At 47.0% G+C, this 16,435-nt stretch overlaps 1 protein-coding gene across 2 annotated transcripts in view; it reads right to left on the bottom strand.

Annotated features, from left to right (window-relative positions):
• Nucleotides 1-935: 935 nt before the first annotated feature.
• The window catches only part of LOC140420064 (uncharacterized), a 57,103-nt gene continuing 41,603 nt past the window's right edge, over nt 936-16,435 (bottom strand). The window contains exons 1-2 of one of the 2 annotated variants that reach the window (XM_072504089.1): nt 7,018-7,176; nt 936-3,825 (exon numbers count right to left, since the gene is read on the bottom strand). In XM_072504089.1, the coding sequence (XP_072360190.1) occupies nt 2,423-3,289 (867 nt within the window). In that variant the 5' untranslated portion in view covers nt 3,290-3,825; nt 7,018-7,176 and the 3' untranslated portion in view covers nt 936-2,422. Of the gene's footprint in view, nt 3,826-7,017; nt 7,177-16,435 lie in introns of those variants that run through there. The other variant, XM_072504090.1, reaches the window with a different exon arrangement.

Here is a 16,435-nt window from a genome sequence, read left to right as displayed (position 1 = left end):
CTCCACACCTTCAGGAAGGCCAAGAATCCTCAAGTTGTTCCTCCTTGCGTTATTTTCCAGTGCCTCCAACCTCTCCACAGATCGTTTCTGGTGTGCCTCCTGTATCTCCGACTTCACCACCAGGCCCTGTATGTCGTTTTCATTCTCTGCTGCTTTCGCCTTCACGACCCAAAGCTCCTGCCCCTGGGTCTTTTGTTCCTCTTTCAGCCCTTCAATCGCCTGTAATATCGGGGCCAACAGCTCTTTCTTCATTTCCTTTTTTATCTCCTCCACGCAGCGTTTCAAAAACTCTTGTTGTTCAGGGCCCCATATGAAACTGCCACCTTCCGACGCCATCTTGGTTTCTGCTTGCCTTCCTTGCCGTTGTTCCAAAGGATCCGCTGCAATCCGGCCACTTTCCTCTCCTTTTTCCATCCGTGTCCAGGGGGAACACCCTTCTGGTTTACCGCACGGTGTTTTCAGCCGTTAAAATTGCCGTTGGGGCTCCTATCAAGAGCCCAAAAGTCCGTTTCACAGGGAGCTGCCGAAACGTGCGACTCAGCTGGTCATCGCCGCACCCGGAAGTCCAGTATGCATTTTTTAATTAGAAGTCCACTCATGTGCTCGAGTTTAACACAGCTTCCTTGACCTTGTTACTGATGGATGAAGATTATTTTTAAATTAAATTTTGTCACGAAGCATACCCATCGTTCCCCACATGACAACAGTGGCTACACTTCAAAAGCACTTCACTGGATGTAAAATGTGTTAGGAGATCCTGTGGTCATGAAAGGTGCTATAGAAATGTAATTTAATTTTAGAAATAGTCCCCAGACTTGGACATATCATCCTCGGCCCACTCACAATGATCATTAATAAAGATTGAGTCGTAGTTTTGTGTAACAACCATGCCTTTCACTCCATTTCAATTACCTTGTGAAAAACCAAACATAGGATATTGTGGAATTATTTAATTTGAAACAGAACGAGTTATTGTGATTTGAGATTCACAGTCTGACAATTGTGCAGGAAGTAAATTCAACTATAGCTTTCAAAATGGAACTGCACACACTCTGGAAAGAAGTATAAACTTTCAGTGTACTGGGATTAATTAGATAGTTCATTCAAAGAGGCAGAATGGGGACGATGGGCAGAATGGCCTTCGCTCTCTGAAACCAATTTGCATTTAAAGAAATTGGTAAACATCTGAAGCCCATTCCCTACGATGGGGGTAGAAGCAGAGATGATGGAATGTTTCCAAAAGGAAATTGGATGGGGACCTGAGGGAAATAAAACGACAGGGATAGAACAAGGCGATGGTGAGATCTACAGAGAGCCAGCATGGACTCAATGGGCCCATTGGCCCCATTCCCAACCCTAATTCCTGTTTGATCTAAAAAGAAAATTCAGATGCTCCAGTCTCTCCAACTCACTGAAGTCCGTCATCCCTGGTACCATTCTTGTAAATCTCCTCTGCACCCTCTCTTTTCCTCTTCACATTCCTATAGCAGCTTTTCCAGTCAGTTTTTATGTTTCTCACCAGTTTGCTCTCATATTCTATCTTCTCTTTATCAGTTTCTTGATCCTCCTTTGCTGAATTCTAAAACAAGTTCCCAATCCTCAGGCTTACTACTATTTAACTTTCCTTGTTAGCAACGGTTGTATCACTTTTCCTGATCGATTTCTGTTCCCAAAAAGAATCTATATTTGGTGTATATATGAGAAATGAGAGGCGCCAAAGTTCTAGCAAGGGGGAGGGAGAAAGTGAAATAGAGGGAGAGAGGGCCTCGTGCGAGGGACAATGTTGAGAAGGTGGACCCTTCATAGATAACCTCAGCCAGTACGACAGTTGAACCCCTGCTATTGGAATCACTCCACATCGTGAACCAGCCATGCAGCAAACTGACCCCCCTCCCCCTCCCCCCCCCGGTAGATATATAATAATTCCTTAAATATTAGCTATTGCCTGTCTCTCATTATACCATTTAATGTGGTTTCCCAGACCCTCTCAGACAACTTGCCCCTCATACCCTGATGGTGTTTCTCACAGAAGAAAACTCAGATAAATTAAACAAAAACATGTAACCACCAGGGCCCATCGTCATGGCAATGTGGTATAATTTGGGAGGATCCAAACAGAAATGCAAACTAAATATCGGCTCACTTCCAAACATCCCTTCACTCTGATCCTTGTGAAATTTGAAACAAGGAATTTGCAACAAGGCTCAAAGAGCGTCAGCCCACCGGAGGCAAAGCCGTGAGACTGCCAAGTCCATCAGAAAGAAACCCTACGGCCATCCCCATTGACCAACTCTCAAAATGAACAAAATTCAGTCCTAGATGTAATTGAAGCAGATACAATAACAGCAGAATCCAATCCCTGTAATCACTTGTGAACTTGTTGGTGTCTCAGCAGGTGCAATGAATCAAGCGTTCCCTTCCCTCATCGAAGGGTGATCGGCTTCTCCCCAGTGTGAACCCGCTGGTGTTTCTTCAGGCTGGATAACTGAGTGAATCCCTTCCCACACTGAGAGCAGGGGAATGGCCTCTCCCCAGTGTGAATTTGTTGGTGTGACTTCAGACTGGACAACTGAGTGAATGCCTTCCTACACTGAGTGCAGGTAAAAGGCTTCTCCCCAGTGTGAACTCGCTGGTGTATCCGCAGGTGGGATGAATCTCTGAATCCCTTCCCACACTGGGAGCAGGTGAACGGTTTCTCCCTGGTGTGCACTCGCTGATGTGTCCGCAGGGTAGATGAATCACTGAATCCCTTCTCACACACCATGCATATGAATGGCCTCCCTCCAGTGTGGACTCGCTGGTGTCTCCGCAGGCTGGATAACTGAGTGAATCCCTTCCCACATTGAGAGCAGGTGAACGGCCTCTCCCCAGTGTGAACCCGCCGATGTTTCTTCAGGCTGGATAACTCAGTGAATCCCTTCCCACACTGGGAGCAGGGGAATGGCCTCTCCTTGGTGTGAACTCGCTGATGTGACTGCAGGTTAGATAACTGAGTGAATCTCTGTCCACACCGAGAGCAGGTGAACGGCCTCTCCCCAGTGTGAACTCGCTGGTGTGACGTCAGACTGGAAAATTGAGTGAATCCTTTCCCACACTGAGAGCAGGTGAACGGCCTCTCCCCAGTGTGAACCCGCTGGTGTTTCTTCAGGCTGGAGAACTGAGCGAATCCCTTCTCACACTGAGAGCAGGTGAACGGCCTCTCACCAGTGTGGCTGCGTCGATGAATCTCCAGCTGAGATGGGACACTGAATCCCTTCCCACAATCCCCACATTTCCACGGTTTCTCCATGTTTTGGCTCTCCTTGTCTCTCTCCAGGTCAGAGAGACAATCAGTTGAAGCCTTGACCACACACAAACTGGTGAAGGGCTGGTTTAGCTCAGTGGCTAGACAGCTGGTTTGTGATGCAGAACAAGGCCAGCAGCGCGGGTTCAATTCCCGTACCAGCTTACCCGAACAGGCGCCGGAATGTGGCGGCGAGGGGCTTTTCACAGTAACTTCATACTTGTGACAATAAAAGATTATTATTAAACACGAGTATGGTCTCTCCCCGCTGTGAATGGTGTGATGTCTTTTTCAGGCTGTGTAACAGGTTAAAGCTCTTTCCACAGTCAGTGTTCTGGAACACTCTCACTCGGGTGTGTGTGTCTCGGTGCTTTTCCAGTCACACTGATGGTTAAAATCTTTTGAAGCCGCCAGATTGGGCAAACATTTCTCCTTCTAGATTCAAAGGCCGATGATACTCAGATCCCAAGGTATCGAGTGACTCTGTAAGACCGAGACGTGATAATTGAGATTTCTGTCTGTAATTCCTCCTCTTGTAATATCTGTAAAAGGAGTTTACAAAAGTCAACACTCAGTACAGGATAGAAATTCAGAACAGAGAATTCTAGTTTCTATGGAACATTGCTTCCTCTCATTCCCCAATACCTCGTCTCCAATACCTATTCCCCAGACCTAGTCTCCAGGGAGCGGACTTGGAGGGACGGAGTTTCGGAGCTGTGACTGTAAGAAGGATGAGCTGGCTGACCACTGCACCCTGGTACAGGAGGCCATTCAAGCGGGGAGAGAAAGTGGTAGCTGATGGGGATTCTGTAATTAGGGAACTGATTCCCTTTGGAAGCAGGACCGAGAGTCCCACATGGTATGTTGCCTGCCTGGTGCCAGGGTGAGGGGCATCTTTAACCGGCTTGAAAGGATATTGGAGAGGGAGGGGGAGGATCCAGTTGTTGGGGTCCACATTGGGACAAACAATATCGGCAAGACTCGGAAAGAGGACCTGTTTGGGAATATCAGGAACTAGGAACAAAATTAAAGAACAGATCCTCAAGGGTTATAATCTCTGGATTATTCCCCAAGCCATGTGTAATTTGGCATAGGGACGAGAAAATTAGGGAAGTAAACACGTGGCTAAAGGAGTGGTGCAGGAAAAGAAGGATTCCATTTCATGGGGCACTGGCATCAGTATTGGGACAGGAGGGATCTGTACAGTTGGGACGGTCTCCACCTGAACCGATCTGGGACCAGTGTCCTCACGGAACGGATAAATAAGGGGGTAACAAGGACTTTAAACTAACAAATGGTGGGGGAGGGGAAGGTCTCAGGGGAACTCAATACAGTTCCAAAAACAAGTAGCAGGATGGTCTGGACTGGACAAATATACCGGTTATAGAGTTTACAGGAGGGACAGAGAATACAGCAGAGTGGGTGGAGTAGCCTTACTGATTAGAAATACTATCACCTCAATGGTGAGGATTGGATTTGTTAATTGTCACGTGTACCGGGATACAGTGAAAAGTATTGTTCTGTGTACAGTTCAGACAGATCATTCCATACATGAGAACAATACATCGGGCAAACATAAATATACAGGGCGCCTTCTCCTCCTCAAAAATAGCCCCGTAAACCGGCAATACTACCCCTTCCCCAGTCCCCCTGTCGTCAGCACCTCCTCCAGCAATGTGGAAGCCGGCTTTACTTCGAAGCTCTGTATCTCCTTTCTGGCAAAGTCTCGAATCTGCATGTATCTAAATATTTCCCCTTGCTCCAGCCCATACTTCGCTCCCAGTTCCTTCAATCCCGCAAAACGACCCCCAAGAAATAAATCTTTTAGTGTCCTAATTCCTTTCCAATCCCATCTCCGACAATTTCCAATCCCACTTCCCTATCTCAAATCTATGGTTATCCTCTCCTTTTTTAAGGAGAAAGTCGACATAGCTTTATTACAGGAAACTCATCTGGACGATGAGGAACACTTTAAATTGGGGTGGGATTAGGTGGGGCAGGTTTTTTCATCTCCTTTTCATCTACTTGATAGCAGGGGTATTGCAATCCTTATTAATAAAAATATCTCTTTTAAGGTTGAAACCTGCACCAAGGACAAAGGAGGTAGATATGGGATCATTAGAGGTTCGGTGCATGGAGATATTGTTTCAATAATGAATGTTTATGGATCGCCAAATTACTCCCCGGAGGCCTTTGTGGATTTGCAGAGTTAGCTTCAACTAACTCTTTTGTGGTTGGTGACTTCAACTGTCCCTTAAATCCTCTGGGCGTTGGCCTTTACTTGTGAGGAGGTGGGTTATGTGGATGTTTAGAGCACTTTGCACCTGAGGGGAGGAGATTTTACCTTCTTTCTAGTCCTAATCAATGTCATACTAGAATCAACGACATTTATATGTCAAGGACGATCCTACACCTGGTGTCCTCTTGCACCGTAGTGAACATCGATTGTGGACCATTCCCCTGTTTCTCTGGAATTCTACTCGAGGGTTCACCCCCAGGTCGAGAATGTGGAGGGTTGCTGCCTCTCTGATAAGAGATATTTCATTTACTATGCATTTTAAGAACGGGTTTGAGTTCTTCCTTTGGATTAACTTGACCCCTGGTATTCCCCCTCCATTTTATGGGAGACATGTAAAGTTTATGCTCGGATGCTGAAGAACCAGCAATGTCTGGGGGTTTGTTTCACGAAGGCCGAGCAGAATTATGAGGAGATTTTGAATAAGCTATTGCTGAAGGAGGTGAATGCGGCAAGAGTGGCTTTGGACTCCCTGTTGATTCAACAGGTTGAGAAAGGTTTGCTAGACAGACGTTGTACGAGTTTGGGAATAAACTGAGCAAATACTTGACCTGTTGGACAAAGAAAAAGGCCGACATTGGAACAATTCCCTCTGTGTGACGTGGGGGAGGGAACAGGGTTGTGAAGACAGAGGAGATAAACAGGGATTTGGGGAATTCTATGCAGGATTATAAAGTCTCTGAAGTCTGGTGAAGTGTTGTTGGATATGGAGCATTTATTCTCTTCCCTGAAGCTTACGGAGGCCTCAGAGAGCCTCTTAATGCTCCCCTTTCTAGGGAAGAGGTCTCAAAGGCCATGAAGGAGCTGCAGCCGGGTAAAGCCCCGGGACCGCAATGGCTGTGGGTTTGAGTACTATCGGGCGCTTGAGGGTTTGTGGTTGGACCCATTGCTGGGTATGTATTGTCACTCTTTTGACTCAGGGATGCTGCCATCGACTCTACGGGAGGCTACTATTTCTTTGATTCTGAAGGACCCAGAGGAGTGTGTCTCTTATTGGCCAATATCTCTTTTGAATCTTGACTTCAAATTACGATCTAAAGTTTTGGCGAGAAAGCTGGAGGACATCCTTCCAACAATCTAAAGTTTTGGCGAGAAAGCTGGAGGACATCCTTCCACCAATCCAAATGGCGGGGGGACCAGTCTGGGTTTATAAGGGGGAAGACTTTCCAGTAACAATGTTGGAAGGTTGCTGAATGTGATTCAGGCTTTTCAGAAATACAGTGGATGGGCTGGTGATCTCCTTCGATGCAGAGAAAGCTTTTGCTCGAGCCTCCATGAATGTCTTTAAGAGAGAGATAGAGAGATCTGGACCAAGCTTTCCAGAGTCTGCACCCTCCCTGGATTCACTTCCTTTCCCTTCAGTTGCTGCAAGTCACCAATTGAAGGTGAGAATGAGAAAAGAAATGGAAAGGGGGAGAAAAGAAAGTGTTTTACTCACAGATGTTGCAGACAGGAGGATGTTTCAGTCTGTGTGCAGGTCAATCTCCATTCACACAAAGCCCGCGCGCTGATTGCCTGGAGTACCACAGGCCTTCCGGTCATCCAATCTTTCCCATTGGTCAACGCTTCAGCAGGAAGGTCAGGGGTGAGCTTTCCCTCGCACATGCGCAATCTCTCCTCTCCCTCGGACATGCGCATCCCCGGGCCGGGGGGAGGGGAAATCACCGTGAGACTTCTCGGTCTGGCCGGAGCTGTCAGCCGGTTGCCTGGAAACCTTGTCTCGAGCAGGGGGAACAATGAGTGGGGCGGAGGAAGGTTGTTGACCAATGGGAAGAGTTGGTGAACCGGAAGGACTTTTCCACCATCCAATCAGCTCCCCCGTTGTTCGAACGTGGAAACTGGACAATGAGGAAATCTGGGGCCTCACACAGACTGAAAACCTCCTCTTGTCTCCAACATCTGTGAGTAAAACTCTTTCTTTTCTCCCCCTTTCCATTTCTTTTCTCATTCTGACCTTTAATTGGTCACTTGCAGCAACTGAAGGGAAAGGAAGTCAATCCAGGGAGGGTGCAAACTCTGGAAAGCTTGGCCCAGGTCTCTCTCTCTCTGTCAAAGACATTGACACCCTTTGCTCCCTCAGCTTCTCACATTTATTTGTCTGGGTAAAAGGATGGTCCCTTTCCTAATGGTCACCATTAAAGGGCTGGTTTCTCCAGGTGATGGCTGACATTTAAGGGGACAGTAAATTAATACCAGACAGAGACATTTCTCGTGCTGTTATATGGTACAGATTAGATATATTATTTATGGTTCTGTAATAAAGTACAATCCAGTCATCTCTTCCCTTGGAGGGTTATTAGTCTCTGGATTTCTCTTCCACAGGGACCAGTGGGGTGTGGGGGTCATTGAATATATTCACAGATGAGTTGGACAGATTTTTAATAAATTGTTATGTTTTAAATAATTTTTAAACACTGAATGCAACAGAATAACAAAACGAATCGTGGGAAATGGGCACAGAGTGAAACAAGAGATATTACCAACATAAATCCAAGCAACACATTGCAGAATTAATTTGGAACAGGATATTTGAGAGACAAGAGCCTCAAGATGAAATACCAGATCAATTGAAGAACCAGTTAACAGGTTAAAGTAGTGAGTGGGGAAAGAGGGTAAGATTATATTACAATTCAGTTTGTAAACCCAAAAATTTCACAAACTGACTAACCGCATAATCAAATTAAAATGAATAACACAACATAGATGACATAGAACTCCTGTAGTGCAGAAGGCTATTCGCCCCTTCACATCTGCACTGAGCCTCAGAAAGAGCATTTCACTGAGGCCCACTCCCCATCCTCTCCTCGTAAGCCGGTGCATTGATCATGGTCAACCCACCTAACCTACACATCTTGGACACGAAGGGGCAAATTAGTGTGACCAATCCACTTTCGCTGCACATTTTGGACAGTGGGAGGAAACTGGAGCACCCGGATGAAATACACAAAGACACATGGAGAATATACAAACTCCACACAGACAGCCATCCAAGGATGGAATTGAACCTGGGTCCCTGGCACTGAAGTAGCAGTACTAACCACTGTGCCCTAAGTTAAATTGAATTCACTCATGGAAAGCCCAGGAGGAGCAAGTCAGTCAAATTGGAGGCTATGTATTTGAGATAGGAGTACCACACTTTACACAATGCATCAGACTCAGAATGAATTACAGACATTAAAAATTGAATGGAGATGCATTCCATAATCAGCCTATGCCAGTTTTGGATAGAGGGAGAACTGACTGGTCTGCTTCTGTATTGAGCTAGATAAATGTTGGCTCCATCCTAATCCAATCCCTTATGAACATAAGACGAGAGGCCAATTGATGAAGCCTGATTTTCGGGAGACCATCTTCTCCCTTCGCTCCTGATGATTGGAGCTTGACAAACTTGACGCAAGGTTTCTTTTTGTTCCAGGTGGAGTTATAGATGTTTACAGCTTGGAAACAGGCCCTTCAGCCCAGCTTTTCCATGTCACCCAGTTTCTATCACTAAGCTAGTCCCACTTGCCAGCATTTGGCCCGTATCCCTCTATACCCACGCTGCCCATGTAACTGTCTAACTGCTTGTTAAAGGACAAAATTGTACCCACCTCTACCACTGACTCTGGAAGCCATTCCAGATGCTCACCACCCTGCATGTAAAGAAACTTCTCCTCTGGTCTCTTTTGTATCTCTCTTCTCTCACCTTAAACCTATGCCCTCTAGTTCTAGACTCCTCCACCTTTGGGAAAATATGTTGACTATATACCTTATCTATGTTCCTCACTTTGTAGACTTCTATAAGGTCACACCTAAGCCTCCTACGCTCCAGGGAAAAATGTCCCAGCCTATCCGTGTGCGGTCTTACCAATGTCTTGTCCAACTTCAATAAGAGATCACAACTCCCGTATTCAATATTCTAACCAATAAAACTGAGCATACTGACTGCCTTCTTCACCACCCTGTCCACCTGCGACACCACCTACAAGGAGCTATGAACCTGGACTCCTAGATCTCTTTGTTCTGTAACTCTCCCCAACTCCCTACCATTAACTGAATAGGTCCTGGCCTGATTTGATTAATTTCCCAAATGACTCTGGTCGACAGCAGTATAGGCAGCATTTGCAGAGGGTACAACAGTCTGGGCACACATTCATTTTAATGAAGGCAATCCTCCCACACCATGAAATCGGAAGAGCCGACCACCAGGCAAGATCCCACCTAATAGTCATCATCAGCTGTGGAAAGCTGACCTCACATAGCTGCCTAAAAGAGGGGCCATTGACATCCCCAGGTTTGTAAATGGCTTGGAGTGGAAGGGGGGGGGGGAGGCACCTGAAGGGGAAGTTAGCAAGAGGAGGGGGCTTACCCCTCCCCACCGGCATGGCCTCCGACTCAGCAAAATTGATCTCGATACGAGAGAAGCCACTAAATCTACCCACTGCTCCAATAATGTCCAGGACTGAAACACTGGGGTTCAACACAAACAGCAGCCTGTCATCTGCACATAGAGTGATCTTGTGCTGCCTCACCCCATCATCCAGGCTCGATATCAGAGGATCCAATCTAATATCCTCCGGCAAGGGCTCAGTGGCCAACGCAAACAGCAAGGGGGACAGAGGGCAGCCCTGTCTAGTCCCTCTCTGAAGCTCAAAATTTGACATCCTTATACCATTGGTGAGCACCGCCGCTGCCGGTCTGTGATATAACAATTGAATCCACTCAATATAATCCTTACCCAACCCGAAGCCTCACAGCGGATACACCAGATAATTCCACTCAACTCAAGCAAAAGCTTTTTCTGCATCGAAGGAGATCACCAGCCCATCCAATGCATATTTCTGAAAATCCTGAATCACATTCAGCAACCTTCCAACATTGTTACTGGAAAATCTTCCCCGTATAAACCCAGTTTGGTCCTCCCGCACGATTGTCGGAAGGATGTCCTCCAGCCTTATCGCCAAAACATAAGATTGCAGTTTCAAGTCAACATTCAAAAGAGAGATTTGGCAATAAGAGGCCCACTCCTCTGGGCCCTGCCCACCTTCAGAATCAAAGAGATATTAACCTCACAAAGAGTCGGTGGCAGCATCCCCGAGTCAAAAGAGTGACAATACATACCCACCAACGGGTCCAATAACAAATCCTCAATCCCCCTGATAAAATTCACGCCCACAGCCATCCGGTCCCTGGTCTTTACCCGGCTGCAGCTCCTTCACGGCCTTTGACACTTCTTCCCAAGAAAAAGAAGCATTAAGATTTTCTGAGGCCTCCAGAAGCTTCAGGGAAGAGAGAAAATGCTCCACACCCACCAACACATCACCAGACTGCTCAGACTTGTGTAATCCCGCATAGAATTCCCAAAATCCCTGTTTATCTCCTCCGTCTTCATGACCCTTTTCCATCCCCCAAGCCACACGGAGGGATTCGCTCGAAGGTCGGCCTTTTTCTTTGTCAAACAGGCAAGTATTTGCTCGGCTTATTCCCAAACTCGAACACTTCGACCTCACAAACTTTCAACTTTTCTCGGCCTGCTGAGTCAACAGGGAGTCCAAAGCCACTCTTGCTGCGTTAACCTCCTTCAGCAATAGCTTACTCGGGCCCTCCATATGATTCTCCTCCACCTTCGCCAAACAAACCTCCAGAAGCCGCTGGTTCTCCAACATCCTGCACCTTTTGTTAGCAGTGTAAGAAATGATTAGCCCCGAGCATGAACTTCACACGTCTCCCACAAAATGGAGGGGGAAATCCCAGGGGTCGAGTTAACCAAAAGGAAGAACTCAAACTCTTCCTGAATGCATAATAAATGAACTCGGGAAGGCTCCAAACCTCCACGTTCTCGACCTGGGGGTGAGCCCTCGAGCAGAAACTCCAGACGGGGGAAGGTCTGCGATTACGATGCTCCCTGTGATGCAAGTGGACACCAGGTGTAGGATCGTCCTCGGCACAAAAAAGTTGTCGATTCTAGTCTGACATTGCTGTGGGGCTGGAAAGAAGGTAAAATCTCTGCTCCTCGGGTACAAAGTTCTCTAAACATCCACATAACCCACCTCCTCACTGTTATGATCCCAACACTGGCTCGGATACTGGACACAAACCCCAATATTTTATTTGTGTTTTGTCAAACTGTGAGGAAAGGATACCTCACTCTAGGAGCGATTTCACACAAAATAGGGCCATGCTGTATGAAAACAAACTTTATTACTGACACAATATTAAAATAAATTTAACACCACACCAGGAAACCGCTGACAATTAGCCCTTAAACAATGCTAATACAGTAACCCTTAACTGCTACCTTTATTCCCACTCAAACAACAAAAACACATCTCAGCTCTCAATCCACCGTTAAACACAGTTAGCCCTCAGCAATACCTGCTTTACACAGATGTTCTTTGAGAGAAATCTTGTTTCTCACCGCTTTAAAGACAAGGTCTCAATCCTGTCAGAACCATGAAGAAACTTGGGAAGTTGTTTCAGCTTAGACCATAGACCATAGAATTTACAGTGCAGAAGGAGGCCATTCGCCCCATCGAGTCTGCACCGGCCCTTACAAAGAGCACCCTACTCCAGCCCACGTATCTACACAATCAGCATAACCCCCACTTAACCTTTTTGGGCACGAAGAGCAATTTAGCATAGCCAATCCACCTAACCCGCACATCTTTGGATGGTGGGAGGAAACCGGAGCACCCGGAGGAAACCCATGCAGCCACAGGGAGATTGTGCAGACTCCGCACAGACAGTGACCCATCCGGAAATCGAACCTGGGACCCTGGAGGTGTGAAGCAATTATGCTAACCACTATGCTACCTACTGCCTACGTGAGCTTGTTTCAGCTCACCTTCTGAACTGCTTGGAAAGAAACTGCGAATCTAGCTCCAGACTGAACTGAGATGCTTGACCTCTGCTCATATCTTGAACTAATTCTCAACTAAAACACTTCTTGCATGCAAAACGCCTGATACCGTGGCTCCTCCCAGAACTGACATCATCTTACCAAGCTGAAATCTAATTAACTCCACAGGGAATCCCCTTCATCCAAACAACTTACCATGAGCCCACGCTTTGTACGATGCTTTAATTGCACCTCTGGCTCCAGAACCCAGTTGTCTTTCAAACTAGGATTTATTTTAGAAACATGGCTGTAGCAGTCATACACACTAATTCAGGCTTTTAGCCCTTACTGCGCCACATACCCAGAATACAAAATCTCTGAAATTCCTACAGTCATCAAATTACAAGCCGAGGCCAATGCCCAAGCCTGCAGCGTGGGGGTGTTGGTGGTAACCGGGAGCTTATCTACCAGAGGATTTAAGTGGCAATTGAAGTCACCAACCACAAAAGAGTTAATTGAAGCTAACTCTGCAAAATCCTTTATAATGAACTCCGGGGAGCAATTCGGGGATCCATAAACATTCATTATTGAAACAACACCTCCATTCACCGAACCTCTAATGATCACATATCTACCTCCTTTGTTCTTGGTGCAGGTTTCAACCTTAAAAGTGATATTTTTATTAATAAGCATTGCCACACCCTTGCTACTTGACGAAGCGGAGGCAAAAAACGTGGCCCACCCAATCCTGCCTCAATTTAAAGTATTCCTCGTCATCCAGATGAGTTTCCTATAATAAAGCTATGTCGACTTTCTCCTTAAGAAAGGAGAGGATCTTTTTCCTTCTGATAGGGTGATGGATGCCCCGTAAATTTCCTGAGAAAATTTGCAGATTTACATCCGCCATTAGTTAGGCGACAGAGAGAACAGGGACAGATTTTCACGCTATAATCGAGCGTGCCCCCATTATCCCCTCCTCCAACTCACTTTACACCGGAGGCACCAAAGTCTCCCCAAACTGCTCCTTTCACGGATAAAAGCCCTGTCTGTACCAGAGTAGGATAAAGTCAACAACACATAAACACTCCCATAATAACAAAAATACAAAAGAATCACCACCACAATAGATCCAATGGGTCATTCCTCAATAAGACTGAGGACCCGGAGGGTTAGCCCCACGACCAGACTGTCGTTACCCTCAGGAAACCTCCAAAATGAGGAGAAGAAAAGAAGGGCCAACAAGGGAATGGGGATCGAATGTCCCTCCCGCATTTTAGACCCACCCGTGAAGACCTGCATCCACCACCACCCACCCTTTGGCAATGGCACCACTCGGTTCTGCCATGGTTAACGCTTGGATAATAATAGAAAGACACGACCCTAGATAAGATAATCCGAGTCCCTGCAACACTTGAGGAAAAGAAGACATTCAGTCGGCGCTCACAGAATAACAACTCCCTTCAACAGGATAAAATATAACAAATTCAGACAACAACACCATGATAGGAAAGAGTCCGGATTAGAGCCTGAGTTAGTCTGAGCTGCAAACCATTCCTCCCAATTCATGCATTTCATGGATTTAGCGAAGGCCAATGCAGTAGTCGGATTATCGAAAGACTTGATGGAGTTGTCGGATACAATTTTCAGGGTCACAGGATGACGCAACATAATTCACTGTAAGGTGAGGGGGGAGCCAGTTCCCACCTCACCTGACCCTTCTCCAGGACCCTCTGGTAATCTTTCAAGTTGTGGAAGTGAATGATTACAGGCCTGGGATGAAAACTGTCCCTCAGCCTCAAAGACAGGATCCGATGCCCTTTCTAATTTGAAACACCCAGGCTTCACATCCAGCTTGAGAAAACGTGGCAGCCGGTCCTCGAAGAACCGAACGGGAGCCTCACCCTCCACACCTTCTGGCAGGCCGACGACTCGGATGTTCTTTCTCTGACCCTCGGTTCTCCAAGTTCTCCAGGAGTCCCCCACATCACTTGGCCGTTTTCCAAAGATTGAATTTGTGCCTCCGCCGAGGAGGCATCTTGCTCAACGTTCAGGATTCTCTCCTCCGGATCACCGAGCTTCTTCATGGTGTTTTACAGCTCGGCTTCATGAGCTCACAGATATTGAGTCAGCTCACTCAGCCTCTGGTCAATAACACGGAGAATGTCGCTGACATAGATCGGCCAATGATCCCACAGAATAGATGAGCAGGCTCGATGGGCCGAATGGCCAACTGCAGCTCGTATTTGTTATGATCTCTGTGTCCAGGACAGGAAGCAGTGAGCATGGATCTGTCAATCAGCCTGAATCAGCACCTTCAGGAGAATTGGGAGGGTGAATATTAGATACAGCAGGGTGAGAATGGAGGGAGAATGTGTGGGACGGAGATTTACAGCTTTTGGGGAATGAGAGAGGAAAGAATGTTCTCTAGAAACTGGAATTGTCTGTTCTGAATTTCTATCCTGTACTGACAGTGATGTCTTTTGTAAATTGTTTTTACAGGATATTAGAAGAGGAGGAATTACAGACAGAAATCTCAAACTTCACGTCTCAATCTGACTGAGTCTCTCAATTCCTTGGAACTGAACATCACCGGACTTTGTATCTAGAAGGAGAAATATTTGTCTTTTCTGTCGGCTTCAAAAGATTTTAACCATCAGTGTGACTGGAAAAGCCCCGAGACACACGCACCCGAGTGAGAGTGTTCCAGAGCACTGACTGTGAAAAGAGCTGTAACCTGTTACACAGCCTGAAAAAACATCACACCATTCACAGTGGGGAGAGACTGTACACGTGTTCTGTGTGTGAACGAGGCTTCAACTGATAGTCAAACCTGGAGAGACACGAGGAGACCCAAAACATGGAGAAACCGTGGAAATGTGGGGACTGTGGGAAGAGATTCAGGGTCCCATCTCAGCTGGAAGTTCATCGGCGCATTCACACTGGGGAGAGGCCGTTCACCTGCTCTGTGTGTAGGAAGGGATTCACTGAGTTATCCATCCTGCGGAAACACCAACGAGTTCACACTGGGGAGAGGCCGTTCACCTGCTGTCAGTGTGAGAAGGGATTCACTTGGTTATCCAACCTACGGACACACCAGCAAATTCACACTGGGGAAAGGCCGTTCACGTGCTCTCACTGTGGGAAGGCATTTCCTCAGTTATCTCACCTGCATTCACACCAGCGAATTCACACAGGGGAGAGGCCGTTCACCTGCTCTCAGTGTGAGAAGGGATTCATTACTTCATCGAAACTGCGGATACATCAGCGAGTTCACACTCGGGAGAAGCCGTTCACCTGCTCTCAGTGTGAGAAGGGATTCATTACTTCATCGAAACTGCGGATACATCAGCGAGTTCACACTCGGGAGAAGCCGTTCACCTGCTCTTAGTGTGGGAAGGGATTAATTTGGTATCCAACCTGAAGAGAAACCAGCGTGTTCACACAGGGAGAAGGCGTTAACCTGCTCTTAGTGAGAGAAGGGATTCAGATAGCCATACACCCTGCAGACACACCAGCGAGTTCACACTGGGGAGAGGCCGTTCACCTGCTCTCAGTGTGCGAAGGGCTTCACTCAGTTATCCGCCCTGCAGAGACACCAGCGAGTTCACACTAGGGAGAGGCCATTCATCTGCTCTCATTGTGAGAAGGCATTCACTCGGTTATCCCACCTGCAGACACACCAGCGAGTTCACACTGGGGAGAGGCCGTTCACCTGCTTTCGGTGTGGGAAGAGATTCACTGAGTTGTCCAGCCTGCGGAAACACCAGCGTGTTCACTCTGGGGAGAAGCCATTCACCTGCTCTCAGTGTGAGAAGGGATTTATTACTTCATCGATCCTGCGGACACATCAGCGAGTTCACACTGGGGAGAGGCCGTTCACCTGCTTTTGGTGTGTGAAGAGATTCACTGAGTTGTCCAGCCTGCGGAAACACCAGCGTGTTCACTCTGGGGAGAGGCCATTCACCTGCTCTCAGTGTGAGAAGGGATTTATTACTTCATCGATCCTGCGGACACATCAGCGAGTTCACATAGGGGACAG

Source organism: Scyliorhinus torazame, chromosome 5, assembly GCF_047496885.1.
Source record: "Scyliorhinus torazame isolate Kashiwa2021f chromosome 5, sScyTor2.1, whole genome shotgun sequence".
In the NCBI taxonomy this organism is placed as follows: domain Eukaryota; kingdom Metazoa; phylum Chordata; class Chondrichthyes; order Carcharhiniformes; family Scyliorhinidae; genus Scyliorhinus; species Scyliorhinus torazame.
Note: the sequence above shows the minus strand (reverse complement) of the source record. Positions and strands in the feature narration are given on the sequence as shown.